The sequence below is a fragment of the Zalophus californianus genome, chromosome 6, assembly GCF_009762305.2.
Source record: "Zalophus californianus isolate mZalCal1 chromosome 6, mZalCal1.pri.v2, whole genome shotgun sequence".
Classification (NCBI taxonomy): Eukaryota; Metazoa; Chordata; class Mammalia; order Carnivora; family Otariidae; genus Zalophus; species Zalophus californianus.
Window position 1 is genome coordinate 1,126,203 of NC_045600.1, and position 16,335 is coordinate 1,142,537.

General features: G+C 63.6%; 1 protein-coding gene across 1 annotated transcript; it reads right to left on the reverse strand.

Annotated features, from left to right (window-relative positions):
- Nucleotides 1–12,560: 12,560 nt before the first annotated feature.
- On the reverse strand, nt 12,561–16,063 carry ZBTB42 (zinc finger and BTB domain containing 42). The gene has a single exon (XM_027572836.2). The coding sequence runs from the start codon at nt 16,052–16,054 to the stop codon at nt 14,786–14,788; it is 1,269 nt and encodes a 422-aa protein (XP_027428637.1). The 5' UTR covers nt 16,055–16,063; the 3' UTR covers nt 12,561–14,785.
- Between the last annotated feature and the right edge of the window lie 272 nt (nt 16,064–16,335).

The following is a 16,335-nucleotide window of genomic DNA, read 5'->3' on the forward strand; positions in this document are numbered from 1 at the left end:
GTGTGCGCCCGGGCTCCGGAACTCGGGTGTTTGCAGGGGCGCCTACGCACGGACACGTTATCTAGCTGTCCGCCTCGGATCTGGGCTCCGTGCGGTGTCGAAGTCACACCTCAAGGGAAACACGGGAGATAAAGAATCGGCACGATTTCTAACACATTGCCATCCGTCTAAGTTTAAAACACGCACATGGGGGCGCCTGGGTGGCTCAGTGGGTGAAGCGTCTGCCTTCGGCGCCGGTCATGATCTCGGGGTCCTGGGATCGAGTCCCGCATCGGGCTCCCTGCTCGGCGGGGAGCCTGCTTCTCCCTCCCCCTCTGCTGCTCCCCCTGCTCGCTCCTTCCCTCCATCTCCCTCTGACAAATGGATAAATAAAATCTTAAACACACACACACACACACACACACCGGAAATAAGCTTAAATAATTGTTTAAACAAATATAAACACTTTACCCTGGTGCAGCCGAGGCCAGGGGGGACCCCAGGACCGGGCAGGTGAAGGGATGGAGCAGGAGGTAGACTGTATCAGGATGTGTATCTGGCTCCTGGGAGCTGCCTCCTGTTCTGCGGCCCCTGAGGCCTTAGTGGCTACCTCTCTCCCCTGGCCCGTCCTCCCTCTCTTAACCGGCCACCTCCAGGTCCCCAGCTCTCCCCCGCCAGGGCCCAGGGAAGGGGCCGGTGAGCCTGCTGTTACCTGGCCCTCTGCAGCCGGCCAGCCGGCCAGCTCGCCGGGTCACCCCCCACCCCCGCCCCAGGACGCAGGCAGTTTTCCCCGGAGGGCTCCCGAGGGCACCCCTAGGCAGCGTCTTGGGCACGTGTAGGCTGGCTTCCGGTGGAGAGTCCCGCTGCAGAGACCCCAAATGGAGCAGCTTTGAGGAACAATGCAGCAGATGGACCCGAGGGAGGGGCAGAGGGTAGGCTGGGTGACCCTCGCAGTCCCGGGGGTACCGGAGCCCCTCCAGCTCCTGCCCTCCCTTCCTGCTGCCCCCAAGCCGCCCAGAGACCCCTGGCGGGTCCCCATCCGAACTTGGCCTGCCATCGCCCCGCCCCCGCAGAGACCGAGGCCGCCGCTCCAGGCAGCTCCTCCGCTCGCTCGCACTGGCGCCCCCCTGCCACCCACCCTCCCGAGCTCCGGGGGGGGGCAGCCACCCCCGCGGCCTCAACACAGGCCTGTGCTGGCCCCTCCCAAATCCCAGGCCCCACCAGGTCTCTCTATTCCCCCAAGGCCGGTGCCAGAGCCCAGGTCACCGCCCCGGTGCCTCCCCCGCCCCCCGCGACCGTCCGTGTCCCTCAGATCCGGCCCTGGCCACCTGCTTCGCCGCCCGTCCCTCCACACCCGGACCCACCAAGGCCTTGACCGCTTACTTGGCGGGGGGGGGGGGGAGGGCGGGGGAGTCCAAGCCTCGTCCTCGCCCCGGACCAGGGCAGCCGCCCCCCTTTCTCCTCTCTGCACACAGAGCCACCTTCCTAAGCGCCGCCTAAAGCCCCCAAGCTTCCCCCTTTCTCCTGGGAGCCCCCGCGACCAGCCCCGCTCCCCCCACCCCGTCCCACACACCCCCTGGTCCACGCGCAGGGGCGGGGTCCCCCCAGGTGCCCGCTCTCCGTCCCCCCGCCGGGCGGGAGCCCGGATTCCACCCGCGCCAGCTGCAATCAAAGGGCGGCGCTTTCCCTCAGCTCCACGATCGGGGTGCGGAGCGGATTTGCTCGGAGGAGCCCCCAGCGCGTCCCTAAGAGAGGTAGGTCCCGCGCGGGGTGCTTTGCGGCTCGGGGCCGCCAGATGGCGCGCTGGTCGCGGGGACGAGGCCCGGAGGCCCCCTGAGAGGGTCCCCGGGACGCTGAGAACCCCCCACCCCCACCCCCGATGCGGAGAGCCCTGGATGCTGAGAGACTCCCCCGGATGCTGAGAGCCCCTCCAGGCTGAGAGGATGCTGAGAACCCCTCACCACCACCCCAGATGTGGAGAGCCCCGCCGATGCTGAGTGCCCTCGGGATGCTGAGTGGGTCCCCAAATGCTGAGTGCCCCTCCAGGCTGAGGGGATGCCTAGAAACGCCCCCCCACACACGCAGAGAGCCCTGGATGCTGAGAACATCCCGGGATGGACAGCACCCCCGAACTCCAGGAGGAAGGGGGCCTCCCCATGCAGACTCCTGGTTCCATGTTGTCACAGAGCAAGAGTACAGGCTCACCACCGGGCGACCTGAGGATGGCTTGGGACCCAGCCGGCCAGGCCCTGGCTGTCCCAGTTCGCACAGCTTTCCAAATGGACCAAACCCTCCCCCCAGGAGCTCTCATTTGGGAACTTTAAAGTGCTCGATTTTACCAGCAGGGCCTGGTTGAGGGAGCTGTGGCCCACCCTCCCAGGAGCAGTGCCCACCCCAGCCTGAGCATAAGAACCAAGGTTTGGCTTCAGGGGCCATGGGGGGTGAAAATCACTCATCTCACCATGAACACGGTGCCCCCATGGGGCCAAGGTCTCCCCTCCTCCCTGCTCCTCTGCACAGGTAGGCAGGGCAGCTGGGTGGGTGTGGGGGAGGGTGGCTGCCAAGGTTGGTAGCTCTGTTGCTTCTTGGAAAGCACAGGGAGAGTCTGAGTCAGCTGGTCGTCTCTCTTAAGGATGTGGGGAGCCTCATCACTAAGCAAACCCCACCGCCTGGAATTTGGTTACACGTCCATCCACCCCCCTTCCCACTCACCCCAGCACTGTGGTTTGGGGCAGCGGCTGGGGTTCTGGGTTGCTGGAACAAAAGACCACAAACTGGGGGCTTAAAACAATGGAAGTTTATTCTCTCACATTCTGGAGGCCAGATCTGGAATCAAGGTGTCGGCAGGGCTGTGCTCCCTCGGGAGACCCCGGGACGGGAAACTCCCCCGCCGCCCTCCTCGCTTCTGGTGTGCCTGTCAGTCCGGGCCCTCCTGGGCTCACAGCTGCACCCCTTCAATCTCTGCCTGGCTGTCACAAGGCCTCTCCCTTCATGTGTCTGCATCCAAATGTCCCTCTTATAAGGACACCAGTCATGTTGGATTAAGGCCCATCCTAATACCTCTTTCTTACTTGATTGTATCTGTAAAGACCCTATTTCCAACAAAGGTCACAGTCACAGGTACTGGGGATTAGGACTTCAAGGTAACGTTTGAGGGGACACAATCCAATCCATACAGTTGCAGACAAAAGAATCCACTTGTTAAGCAAATGTGGATTTCTAAGGAGCTGTAAGATGGCTTGAGGACTGGGCTAAGCTTCCAGGAACGGTGCCCAGACCCCCTACCTGAGCTGGTCTGGGTAAGGGATCTGCTGCCTCCACCAAGCCCAGAAATGCCCTATTTCTGCAGCAGCAGGAAGCTAACTCCACCATCTCCAGCCCCAGAAATACGCTGCCTTTGCCAAGACCAGATTCAGCAAAGCGTTGTCCCAGCAGCCCACTGGTGTCCTGGTGTGGCAGCCCCCTTACAGGCCACTTCAGACATGGTAAGGGACACAGGCCTGGGTGGTCCCTCTGAATTCTGAGTGGGAAGACGGGATTCACAACGTGGGAACCATCAAAGACGCTGGACAGCGACAGTGACAGATGTCCACCCCAGCCGTTAGCCCTGTTCTCTTCTCTTTCACTATAAACACCAGCAAAGCTCAGTGCCCACTCCCCAGCTGTGCTGCAGCAGAGGTGGTCTTGGGACATAGTTCCAGCCAGTGAGATGTAGCCAGAGGCCGACTGGGGAGCATCTGAGCATTTTGTTTCCATGATAAAAGAGACATCTCTGTCACTACCCTTTTCCACCTTTGTCCAGCCTGGAACACGGATGTATGTTCCTCCAGGGGGGCCCCAGATGTAACATCTGGAGCTATGGCAACCCTCTGTGACCGGGAGGGGAAAGCCCCTCCCGGTTACAGAGACGCTGGCTCACACCCCTGGGCTGCTGAACTAACAGAAATCTTCCCGCTTCCAGGCTTCCTGTTATGGGAGGAAAAACAAGCTCCTGTGGGTTCAAATGACCACACTTGCATTTCTACTACTCGAAGCAAAGAGGGCGACAACTGATATATAGCAGCGATCCATTTATCCAACCATCATCCAACCAAGTAGCTTAAGAAGGCTTTTCAGCAAACTAGTGGCATTTGCTTAAACTCACTTCAGTAAGTTTAGGAAGTAAATTAAGCTTGCTTTTTAGACCGGTTTGGAGGGAAGAAGGGAGCGGCTCAGGGGCCCTCCTGGAGGCAGAGGCGGGGTGAGGACGGGGTTCACTCCACTGTTCACGGAGGAAGGCAGGACTCCCAGATCTGGAGCAAACCCAGCTGTCCGGCGACCACACCACCGCACTCTGGCCCCCCAGCGCGGCAGAGCACGTGGACCCCAGCCCTTGCCGGCGGGGTGGGAATTCTCCTTCGTCCCCCTCCGGCCCCGGAAAGGATTCCGTGCTCCGGCTGACCGGGCGCGGCGGCCGCCCGGCCGACAAGGGCAGGGCGGGGTCCGCGGACCGCCCACCGTCCGGCCGCCAGGCGCACAGGCGAGCCCCGCAGGTAAGTCGGCGCCGAGTCACCGTCCGGCACCGCCCGCCCAAAGCGCCCGGCGTGCCCGGCCCGCCGAGGAGCCACGCGCGGTGCGTCCCCCGCGAGCGCCCACGGCGGCGGACCGACAGACTTCACCCGAGTCCACGCGCGACCCGACGGCGGAGCGCGGCCGGGCACAACCCCGGGCTCGTGCTTCCCGGGAGACTTCCGGGAGCGGCCGCACGCCGTCCCACGTGACGCGGGAGCGCGCGGGAGGCGGGGCGAGCATGCGCGGCCGGGCCCGCACTTCCGGGTGGCTGCGGGCGCGGGCCGAGGGCCGGGTGCTCGCGTCGCACGGGGCTGCTTCCCGAGTTCCTGGAGCGGACGTGCCGGCCGTTTCCTCCGACTGCCCGCCTTTCCTCGCTACGCGTCAGCTCGGGGTGGGCGGGGCGGGGCGAGTTGTCCCCTCGAGAACCTCCCTGGGTGGCGTCAAAGACCAGCGACAGGTCGTAATAGAATGAGGAGGGGCGAGAAGGAGCGGGGCTCTCGGCTTCTTGGGCCCCGGACCCCACACCCCCAATCCCCGGACCTCACCCCCGCCCTCCGGCCCCGGACCCCACACCCCCAATCCCCGGACTTCACCCCCGTCCTCCGGCCCCGACCCCCGAGTGCCCGGACCCCCAGTCCTCCGGCCCCGGACCCCACACCCCGAACTGCCGGACCTCACCCCCGTCCTCCGGCCCCCACCCCCGAGTGCCCGGACCCCCAGTCCTCCGGCCCCGGACCCCACACCCCGAACCCCCAGACCTCACCCCAGTCCTCCTGCCCCCACACCCCCAATGCTCGGACCCCCAGTCCTGTGGCCCCAGACCCCACACCCCCAGTCCTCTGGGTTCTCGCCCCAACCCCCAGTCCCCAGACCCCCAGTCCTACAGGCCCTTGGCCCCAGCCCCTTCCAGTGGAGGTCGACCAGGCCCGGCAAGAAAGCAAGCAGCACGCTCTCAGACCTGGGCCAAGGCTGGTGACTCCAAACCTTAGAGAGGAAAGGCTCAGGACAGGTGCTGGGAGGTGGGGTCGGGGAAGGCAGGGGCAGCATCTACCAGGGAAGATGGGACTGGATGTCCTTACAAGCGGGGCGAGGAGCTGATAGTGTCTGATGGATGCCTTGGCAGACCGGCAGTAGTTGTGTGGACGGTGACTGTGACTTGGACCAGGGTGTTGGCAGTGGAGGTGGAGAGGCCCCAGATCTGCGGACAGAAGGCCCAGACCTTTCTGTGGAACTTGGGGAGTAAGGTCAAAGAAGGAACACCCAGGCTCCCAGCTCCAACGACAAGCTCACTGGGGCTCTTGGTTGCTGGAAGGGGAGCAGCTGGGAGAGAACTGGTTTGTGGGGCAGATCCAGATTTCCTTTTGTGCTCCTGGAAGGCACTCGAGAGTGTGCAGGTGTCACGGGCAAGAGAAGGCATCTGGGTAGGGGCGCCTGGGTGACTCAGTCCGTGGAGCGGCTGACACTTGGTTTCAGCTGAGGCCATGATCTCAGGGTCCTGGGATCGAGCCCCACGTTGGGCTTCACCCTCAGTGAGGAGGCCGCTATAGGATTCTCTCTCCCTCTGCCCCTCCCCATGTTTGCTTGCACACACTCTCTCTAAAATAAATGTTTAAAAAAGAGAGAGAGGGCATTTGTCACAATGGAAAGGGTGAGACTCCCTAAGGAACAGCAGTGACAGAGAAGGGAGCGCGGTGGAGGCTGAGTGGTGCCCTGTGTGTAGAGCTGGGATATAGGAAGCTGGGAGAGGAGTATTTGCAGCAGGGAGTGGGGAGATGGAGGCCCTCGGCCCCCGGCGTGAAAGCAGCCTGGAGGCTGCTGATGTCATGAGCGGTTTGGGGGGAGTCGCACTGGAGTGGATTGCAGGGTAAATAGCTTTCCCCCTGAGCTGGATGAGCTGAGTCTGGAGTCCACGTGGAAAATGAACAAGCAAAAATAGTCAAGAAGACTCTGAAAAAGAAGAGAAGGGAGCGGCCAGCCCCACCAGAGATCACAATGTGTCATGGCCGCAGGAGAACGAGGGGAGGGCAGCGGAGGGCAGAGGTCACAAGCCACGGCACAAGGGGGAGTTGGTGCGTGGTCACGCTGGTCAGCGAAGCTGGACAGAGTGCACAGATGGCGTTGCTCATCTGAATAATGGGAAAGTTCGAGCCACCCCTTGACCACATACTAGTTCAAAAGAATCAAAGAGCTGAATGTAAACAAAGTTAAACCATAAAAATGTACCAAAAATATTGGTGAATCCCTTCACATCAGAGTGGAAATGCCCAATGGGAAAATGGACAAAAGACACAAGCCAACAGTCAAGCCGGACGAAATACAAAAGACCCACGAGCGCAGGGTCACCCGTCACAAGAGAAAGGCACATGAGAGTCATCCAGAGATACGGTTCCTCACCTACTGGATGTTGAAGAATCCCACAGCGCGGTCACATGCCGTGCTTGGCAAGTAAGGAGCAGGTGCCGGGGAAACGACACGGACCTCCACCGTGGGGGTGCTTGGGCGCTCTCAGCATCGCAAGTACTTCTGCCCCCCGAGAAGGTAGGCCCAACGGTTCCACGATCAAGGTTATCTGCTAAGCGTTGCGGGTACCAGCAGAACTCTGGAAACCGCCCAGTGTCTGCTCCAGGGGACCAGGCGATGATGACACAACCCCACCCCGCCACGGGTGTGGCCCTTTGGAGGTTACAGCCTCGGGGCCGTTTATGCGCGGGTGTGGAAGGATCTCTGCCATCTGTCTTTAAGAGGGAAAACAGCAACATTCAGAGCAGCTTCTGTGGTGTGACACCTCCGTGGGGGACACGGGAGAATTAATATCCGTATTTACAGAAACACTGGAGAACAGCCGAGCAACGAGTAGTCGTGGGAGCCCAAAGGCAGGGGCGGATGGGGTGCGTTGGGGGCACACGCCAGGGGAAGCAGCTCCAGTATGTGTCTTTTAATGACAGAATCAAGGTAAAAACACGACACTGAGGGAATAAGGGAAGTAAAAAGACAAAGACGTAAGCGGTCGTATGAGAAGTCTTGCCGAAAGGTGAGGGGTAAAGGACAGGGTTTTGAGTTTAACCTAATTCATGTATGTTGGTGACCAATGACCCATAACACGATTCAAAGTAAAACCAGGTCTCCCCACCCCCCCCCCCCAGGCAGGAACCAAGTTCCCTCCCCACGAATGACCCACATGCCACCTTTTATTTCTTTAGTATCCTTCCAAGAATATTTTCTAACTACGCACATGCGTGTTCTTGTGCTGATCATGTCCCTGGCACCCGGAGGGAGGGTTCGCACTGCCGCCCGCACGTGTACTTCGTGAGCGGCGCTTGCGGGAGCTGAGGGAGCTGATCCCGCCGCCCACAGGCACTGTTACGGCCCAAACGGACGGGCGCCCGCTCCGCGCCGGCCGGGCACAGGCCCTGCAGCCTCACCCATGAGGATGTGACCAGGCTGTGCCAGTCTGATGCAGAAGGGTGTCTCCAAGCATTTTATTATGGAAAGTTTCAAACATGCGAGTTTCCAGAGCACAATCAGCTCCCTGCATCCGTCGCGGTTTCAGCAGCTGCTCGCTCCCCGCTCTTCTGGCCCCATCCACAGCTCTGTCTGTTCCTGCCCTTCACTGTTTTATCGGTTTTTTTAATGTACATACATCAAAATGCACAGTAAAGTTTGATACATCTTGACGGCTACGTAGCATGCCACCCTGTAAAACCCAGGAACTATCCACCACCCCCCAAAAGTCCTCTTGGACCCCCTGATTGTCATTTCCCCCGGCAGGGGCAAATGTCTGGTTTTTCCCCTGGACATTAGCCCGCCTGCTCTGGAGCTTCGTGCAGGTGAGACGGCACAGCGGGCGCCCTTCCTGCTTGCTGCCGTCTGTCCCTTGGAACAGGGACTCCCCCCTACACGCTGTCCAGTGGGGTGAGGATTCTGCACATGGCACGTCCACTCCAGCTGGTGGACGTTGGGGTTGTCACAGGCTCTTTGGTAATGTGGCTCTCGCTGCCACGAACACGTGAGGAAGGTCCCTTTGGGGACACACGTCTCCCCTCCCCCGGATGATCCCTCCCAGTGGAAATGGCCGGGTCACGTGACCAGGGTATGTTTTACCTCCCAAGGCATGGGTGCCTTCCCCAGCGCGGCGCCAGGTCCCACCTGTGCGGGTGCCGTGGGGCTTCCCGTTTGGGCACGGGCATGTCCCGCGGCCTCACTGAGGGGCCCCTGGTGGCCAGCGGTGCTGAGCACTGCCCCGCGTGCCCCCTAAGTGCCTTGTGACAAACCGGCTGCCACCGCGAGCACCCCCCGGCACTGTGCTTCCTGTGAGTCCTGTGCACCTGCCGTCCGCCCCCCTGGCTCTCCAGCGCCCTCACGTAGGTGGTTCTCTGTGCCGGGGGCGGGGGTGGGGGGGGTTGGTCCAGCCAAGCTGGGCCGGCGTCAGCAGCCTCTGGGCGGTTGGCCCTGCTCTCCTTCTATGGTGTCCTTGGAATGAGCTCAAGCCGACTGCCCAAGCCCTTCCTTTTCTGTGGGCCACGCAGGGAGGGGAGGGACCACATCTGTCCAGGCTTGGGTTCCCCAAAGACTCAGGGCCTGGGCAGGGGAGCCGGGTGGAGGGTAGGGGCCAGAGATCGTGAGAAGAAGGTGGCCACGCCGGCAGCTTCAGACTCGTGACAGAGAAGCTGCTTGGTCAGGTGAATGGGGAACGGAGCTTGCGCTGCAGGGGCGGGGGGGGGAGGGCTGGACTTGAGGTTCCAAGGGGGGGGTGCAGCTGTTGTGTGACCCGGGTGTGGAGGCGCAGGAGAAGAGGCCATGGAGTCCAGGGAAGGACGCTGGATGCATTTGCCCGCAAACTGTGGGATGTCCAAAGCCTTGGCCTCAGAGACTGGATGAGGAGATGGCTCAGCGTGTGCGGAGGGGGAGCCTTCTGCGAGCAGAGGGACCTCAGGGCGCAGAGACCAGCGCAGAGAGGAAGGGAGGGTGGTTTACCCTTGGGGGGGTGTGGCCTCAAGAGACATGAGATTCTGTGAGAGGCAGTGGGGGGCAGAGATGTCCCTTCCTGGCCGGCTTGGTGGGGGCAGATGGGAGGAGCACTCTGCAGGGGAAGCAGAGCTGGGAGCGACATCCTGGCAGGACGGCGAGGCCGAGGGTCCGTGCCCTGGGACGCCGGCAGCGAGGGGGTGAGACTCAGGTGCAGGCCACTGTGGAGGGTGTGGGCAGAATGGGTTTGGGCCCGTCGAGGGCAGTCCTCCCTGTGCCGTGGTCTGGACATGGGGCGGCGGCAGGTGGCTGTGCCCAGTGGCCCGTGGGCTGCCCAGCACGTTGGAGGGCAAAACGGAATCCTCAGCAAACCTTACTGACAAGAAAACTGCAGTGGCCGGCCCAGATCTGGGCCTCCGCAAGCTTTTGAAACCCCGACGGCTAGGGGTTGAGGTGTGTCTCTCCCGAATGCCTATGTGGGAGCCCTAACTCCCAGCACCTCGCACCATGACTGTACTTGGACAGAGGGTCTTTACAGAGGTGACCGAGTTAAAATGAGGCTCTAGGATGGGTGTCCTTATAAGAGGAGGCGATCAGGACACAGACTCGGGAGAGGACTGCGTCTCCACGCCCGGGAGAGAGGCCCCAGGAGCAACCAGCCCTGCCGACACCCGGATCTCGGACTTCCAGCCTCGGGGAATTTGGAGAGTGTAAACGCCTGTGGTGCAAGCTGCCCGGGGTGTGGTGCCGTGTCCCGTGTCTGCGGCACGGTGCGGGGAGTGGGTTTCTCTGTATAGACTTCGTTCAAATTGCTGAAAACAATGCCACTTGGCTCCAATCAGGGAGGTGAGTCCCTGCGCCCCTAGATTTCCGGGGATACGCCAGATCTGCTGAGATCTCTGCAGGGCCAGCCGCTAGCCAGGCCCTGCTGCCCTAGGCCCCCAGCCAGCTGTCCCCGCACCCCTCCCACAGCCCCCTGTGCCCGTGGAGACCCCTGCCGGGGGCCCGGCCAAGGAGGATGAGGGCCGGGGGCAGGTGACCCCGTGGGGAGGCACAGGGCCCAACAGCGCCGGTCCCCAAAGTGCAAACTGCTGTCGCCCGCAACCCAGCCCAGCCAACACTCCCAGGACAGGATCCGCTTGCTCTGCGGGGCACTGTTGCCAAGGCCCTCGGCCCCGGAGGCCCTTCTGAGCCAGGGATGGCCCCAGGGGAGGCAGCTGTGTAAGGCTTGCTGTCGTCCGCAGCGGACGCTGCCCGTGTGCCCGCTGGGCGTGACCCCATTCGCCCCTCTGTAGGGGCGTGCCATGATTCCCATCTTACGCGCAAGAAGACTGAGGCAGAACAGAAGTGCCCCGGGGACCAGGACAAGGGGCAGGTGGCCCTCCCCGCGGGGTTCTGTGACAAGCAGAGGGCTGCTTTCCACGCTGGTGTTGGGGACGTCTGGTGGGCGTGGGTGGGAGAGGCCCAGACCCATTTTCCCTTCGAAAGGAGGTGTGGCGGAACGGGGAAATATCCGGGAAGCAGGGGGTTGCAGGGAAGGGAGGAACACCCCTTCCCTACCACTAGTGCTCGTGCAGACGGCCGAGCACTCCGTCCTCCACTTAGAAGCTGGCCCAGATTTTAGGGGTCGGTTTCTGTGGGGGTCTACTGGGAAGATAGTGCTGGTGGAGAAGGCGGATAGGAGAGAGGAGGAGGCCCCAGGCCCTTCCACGTGCCTCAGTTTACCATCCTGCCAGGGGGCCAGGCTGGATGCGGCAGTGAGCTGAGTGTGGGTACTGCATAGCAGCCCCCTCCCAGGTCAACCCCTCCCCCGGAGGCGGCCTCTCCGTGCCCTCCCCACCCGCCTGGTTGGCTTGGCAACAGCCTGGTTCTGAGAAGGCCCAACTGGGAACGTGACTGGGTCTCCCCGCAGGTCAGTGGCGCTGGTCCAGGAGGAAGGCTCAGTGGGAGGCAGGCTGCGTGGGGGAGGGGAGGTGCCGGGCACCACCTCCGGGAAGCAATGACCTGCATTTGGGGTCAGGACTGGTAAGGCCTCAAAGTCTAGCCCCAAACCCAGCAGAATTTTCAGTGCCAGCTCAGCTCGGCACCACCCTTGGGGACCCCTTGGCAAGTACGGTTCCCCCTGCTCTGCCCTTGGGTCTGCTTTGGCTCTTCTTGGAGCACACTTTGGCCAGGACTAGGCTTGGGACACACACGTGAGGCTGTCTGCTCATCTGCCCTGGGCCCAGTGAGAAGGCACAGCTCAAGGGAGCTGTGAGAGAGAGCCCCAGCCTCACATCCCCATGCAAAGGCTGAGCAGGGGCTCACGTTCCCATGCAAAGGCTGAGCAGGGCTGGGACGCCCACCCACGCCCAGCTGTCCGCTCTGACACCAGCCTGATCTGGTTCAGGGCTCTAGAACCCCCACGGGGCCAGGCCTGCCCAGCCACTGCCCGGCTTCACCCCCACTCCCTGGGGCTCTCTAGAGGTCAGGGAGGGCCCCACAGGGTGAGGGTGGGGCCAGGAGGGACACATCCCCTCCAAGCCTTGCCCACTTCTCGCCCAAATCCTGGCCTCTGAGGGCCCAGTCCCGCCCTGAGGGAGGTGGGGTACGTGAGTTGTGGTGGGAAGGGAAAAGGCAAAGGGTATGTGGGGGGCAGGTGGGCGGGGCCCAGGAGTTGCGGTTGCCTCTGGAAGGCAGGTGGACAGGAGGACCCAAGACCAGAAGGTCAGGAAGCCTCAAATCCAAGCTCGAGGGCCTGTGGCTGCTCAGCAGGACCCCCCATAGCCCCCGCACAAGAAACCAGAGTCCCCTCACCAGGTCCCAGCCCGCATCCTGCCCCCCCCACACCCCAGGGCAGGGAGGGCAGACTGAGGAAAGAGGGTGAGCCACCTGTCCATAGCCCTGCCCTAGCCCACGCCCCCCCACAGGGCATAGCAGGTGATGAGACAGGGTCCCCAGAGTGGCCACTGCCCACCTAGGACCCTCCCCTGCCCCCGGGGCCTCTTCTACCCCCACCGGCCCGGACCAGCGGGGCCCACACCTCCCGCACACACTTGGAGATGCACACGCTCCCGTCCCCAGGAATAATCCCGGCCATCTCCACCTGGGGCGGACTTTATTAGCACTGTCAGCATGAAGACGACGATGGGCACACAGGAGGACAGCTCTGGTTTCCGACTGTCATGGCAAACAAAACCTCCCGCCAGACGCTAAGCACAAGCACAAGCTAAGCTCTGGGTCACTGGGCACTGCCCACCCATGGGGCAGAGCAGATGAGACCGTGGGGAGGAGGCGGGACGGGCCCAGGAGGACCCCACACAGTAGGCTCCCCTTGGACGGCATCCACACGCACCTCTACTACACATTCCCACACAGTTGTGTGTTAAATATATAGAGATTTCGTCTGAACTGTGTTGGTTATCACATTAAAAACTAACCACTTGTCTTTACATTAACTTCACAGTAACTGCAGAAGACAATGAATCCAGTGTCGATAAGTCAGGACAGGAAAGTAAGTTCCTTCCCCCATGGAAGCCCTGGGGAAAACCAGGGCTGCTGCCGCCTTTGCCTGCCGCCTGCTGGCGCTGTGGGCATGGCTCGGCCTCGCCATTTACTAGACACAAGCGTGCGTGCGCACGCACACACACACACACACACACACACACACACACAGAAACCTGATCGTGGAGGAGGTGACACGGAGCGTGAGGTAACCCTTTCCAGAGGTGCGGGGCCCAGAGCCAGGACAATCACAAGCAGGGGGCCCCTTCCCCGGCGTGCTCTGTGGTCTGCATCCAGGCCAGGGCCTCGGAGCCCCAAGCACCGGGAGAGGCCCTGCACTGCACGGTGGGCTGCCCGCACACCCGGAGAGCCGAGGGCGTGCAGGGAGACGGCCCCTTCTGCCCGCCTGCTGTGAAGACCACCGGTCATTTCACTCCAGACCAGGCAGACAAATAAATACGGTATCAAGTGTTGCCAGGAGACGAGAAAATAACTTAAGCTTGGCTGGACTCTGTCCTCAGTGCCTCCAGTCGGTGGACACCAGGAGTCCAGGGGGTTCTGCCACGTGCAAGACCCCTAGAAGCAGGGGCAAGCCCCCTGTCCTCGCCCTTTGCCATCATCACAGAGATTCTGGCAGCAAGATTTGCTGGGTGACCCCCACCAACTGCAAATGCAGAAGTCTTTCGGGGTCCAGGAGCTGTGGATGACAGTGGGGGGCCATGCCTCCAGCCTAGCAGGTGCTTGTCCCCTCCCTGTTCGATGGCAGCTTCCACCCAGGCCCCACTGGAGGGAAGGGAGAGCCTGCAAACATCGCCCCTAGTAGAGAGAGCAGCTTCTGGCCCCCAGCTCAGTGCTCCTTACGCGACCGGCACTCCGGGGAGACCCTGAGCAGGCAAACCCGTGACCTCAGGGTGAGGCCCACAGCAGCCTGGTAGCAGCCGGCTATACTCAAGGCCCCTCCGGGCCCCACCCAGGGGATGCTCAGAGGCACCCCGGACCCCAGGCCCAGGCAGGGAAGCAGCGCGGCCCTTGCCCGCGGGCAGACAGCCAGCAACCTCAGGGAGGCTGTCTGCATCTAGAGGATCATTTCCAAATTGTGACTTCCTCTCTCCGACCAAGTTACAGTGTGGTCAGGATCAGAAGCTCTGGAGGACCCACCTCCCGCCCCAGCACCTGGAACTCAGGAGTGCCTCAGCGTCTGGCTGGTTCTGCTTCTGCAGCCCAGCCACACCAGCTGTGCCCCGACGTCCCCCGCCTGCACGTCCTGGGCCCAGGGCCTCCCGCGGAGGCTCCTGAGGCCACCCACCAGGAGCGGCCTGTTCCATCCAAGTGCCGTTTTCGGGACACGCTGACAACTTCTGTGGTGTGTGCATTCTCTCCCAAGCCTGGGGCCAGGCTCACAGGGGTATGCCTGCGTGAGTCAGTGAGGGTCAGGAAAGCCCCCGCTGGGAGGACCGCAGTGCGTCCTCAGGCCAAGGAGGCTGGGCTGGAGCCCTTGGGACAGGGCCCTCGGGACACCCCCTGGAGCCCACACGGGGGATGGAAAGGAAGACAGAGTTCAAGGTCAGGGCACAGCTGGGGGCAGGAGTCAGTTGGGGGGGGAGCAAAGCGTGGAAGAGGGCAGCCCAAGCCAGGCCAAGTCACCCCGAGCCTGAGACTGCGGTCCAGGGGCAGCGGTGGCCTTTCTGCTGGAAGCTGCAGCACCGGGGCTGCCCCCCACCCCCCACCGGCTCCCATCCCTCCTGCTGCGTCCCAGCGGCCCACCTGGGAGGTCCCTCCCCGCCCTCCCACGCCGCACGGGGATGGGTCACACCAGCAGGGACTTGACCAGGCCACAGTGGAATTTTCGGACGTGGCGGTAGAGGTCCCCGGACTGCGTGAAGCGGCGCTCGCACCAGCGGCAGGCGTGGGGCTTCTCGCGCGTGTGCACCACGGTGTGGCGGCTCAGGTTGTGCGAGTACTGGAAGCTCTTACCGCACTGTGCGCACGTGTAGGGCTTCTCGCCCGAGTGCGTGCGCTCGTGCCTCTTGAGCGTATACGTGCAGGAGAAGGTCTTCCCGCAGAGCGGGCAGGTGGGCACCGGGCCGTCGGGCGACAGCCGCGCCCGGGCGCCGTCTCGCTCGCGGAAGTGGGCGCTGAGGTGCAGCTGCAGCACGTGGGCGCTGGGGAACAGCTTGCTGCACAGCGGGCAGACGCAGAGGTGCCCGCCAGGACCCGGCTTGTCCCCGCCGGCCCCCGGCTCTGCATCCAGCTCCAGCTCCCCGCCGCCCGCCCCGCCCCCCCGCAGCGGCTCCACGCCCACTGCCTGGCGCTTGTCGGCAGGAACACAGCGGGGCTGCAGGGGGCTGTGGGGGCTGCGAGGGCCGCTGCTGTCCTCCGGTTCCGACAGCGAGTCCCGCGAGTCCTTCACTAGTCGCTGGACGCAATGCTGCATCTGGCTGCAGGGGGGTGTCTGAAGGACACAGGGTGGACGGACTGGCTCCCGCCTGGGGCTTGGCTTCAGTGACAGGTCCAGGGCCCGGTCTGAGTCCCCGGCGGCCTGCCAGGGAGGGGGCCCGGGTGCTCGCGGAGGGAGGGCGCCGACCCCAGCCCGGGGCGGCCTAGCATTCTGCGTGGCCCGGCAGAGCTCCGGGGACCGGGTGGGCTGGGGGCGCGGGGGCTGGCCTGGCGGCTCGGCCGGGGCGGCGGGGGTCCCCCGGTGCAGCGCGCGGCCCTTGTCCCTGAGCCTGCCCTTGCAGACCTTGACGACGTCGTACATGTGCAGGTAGCTGGCGGCGGCCAGGACGTCCTCCACCGGCAGGCTGCGCAGGTCCAGGCGGCCCTCGTACATGAAGTCCAGCAGGCGGCCGAAGGCGGGCGCCGTGACCACGTCGCCGTTGAGCCGCACCGCGTCGCGGCTGCCCGCGGGCCGGTCCCTGTAGAAGAGATGGAAGTAGACGCTGCACGCGGCCAGCACTGCGCGGTGGGCCGGGAAGCGCGCGGCGCCCACCAGCACGGTGCAGTCGCACAGGAAGCCCTGCTGGCGCTGCTGCCGCAGGCGGCCCAGCAGCCGCGCGCCGTGCTCCGGGAACTCCATGTCGCCGCGGGCCCCGGCGGGCGCAGACGGGGCGCCCGCCCGCCCGCCAGCCCGCCCGCCGCGGCCGCCCCCGGCACCTGCCCCGGAGCAGGAAAAACTCGGTCGAAAGTAAACAGAAGCCGCTGGCCGCGGGGCGGGTCCCGGGGCGCGAACCTGCGCGCGTCCCCGCCGGGCCGCCCCTTGAACTTCACTCCGGGGTGACGCCCGCCGCGTCCCCCGACGCCCGCGTCGCCGCCCGCCTCCCGGCCGCCGCCTGGCCCGCCGCCGCCGCCGCCGCCGCC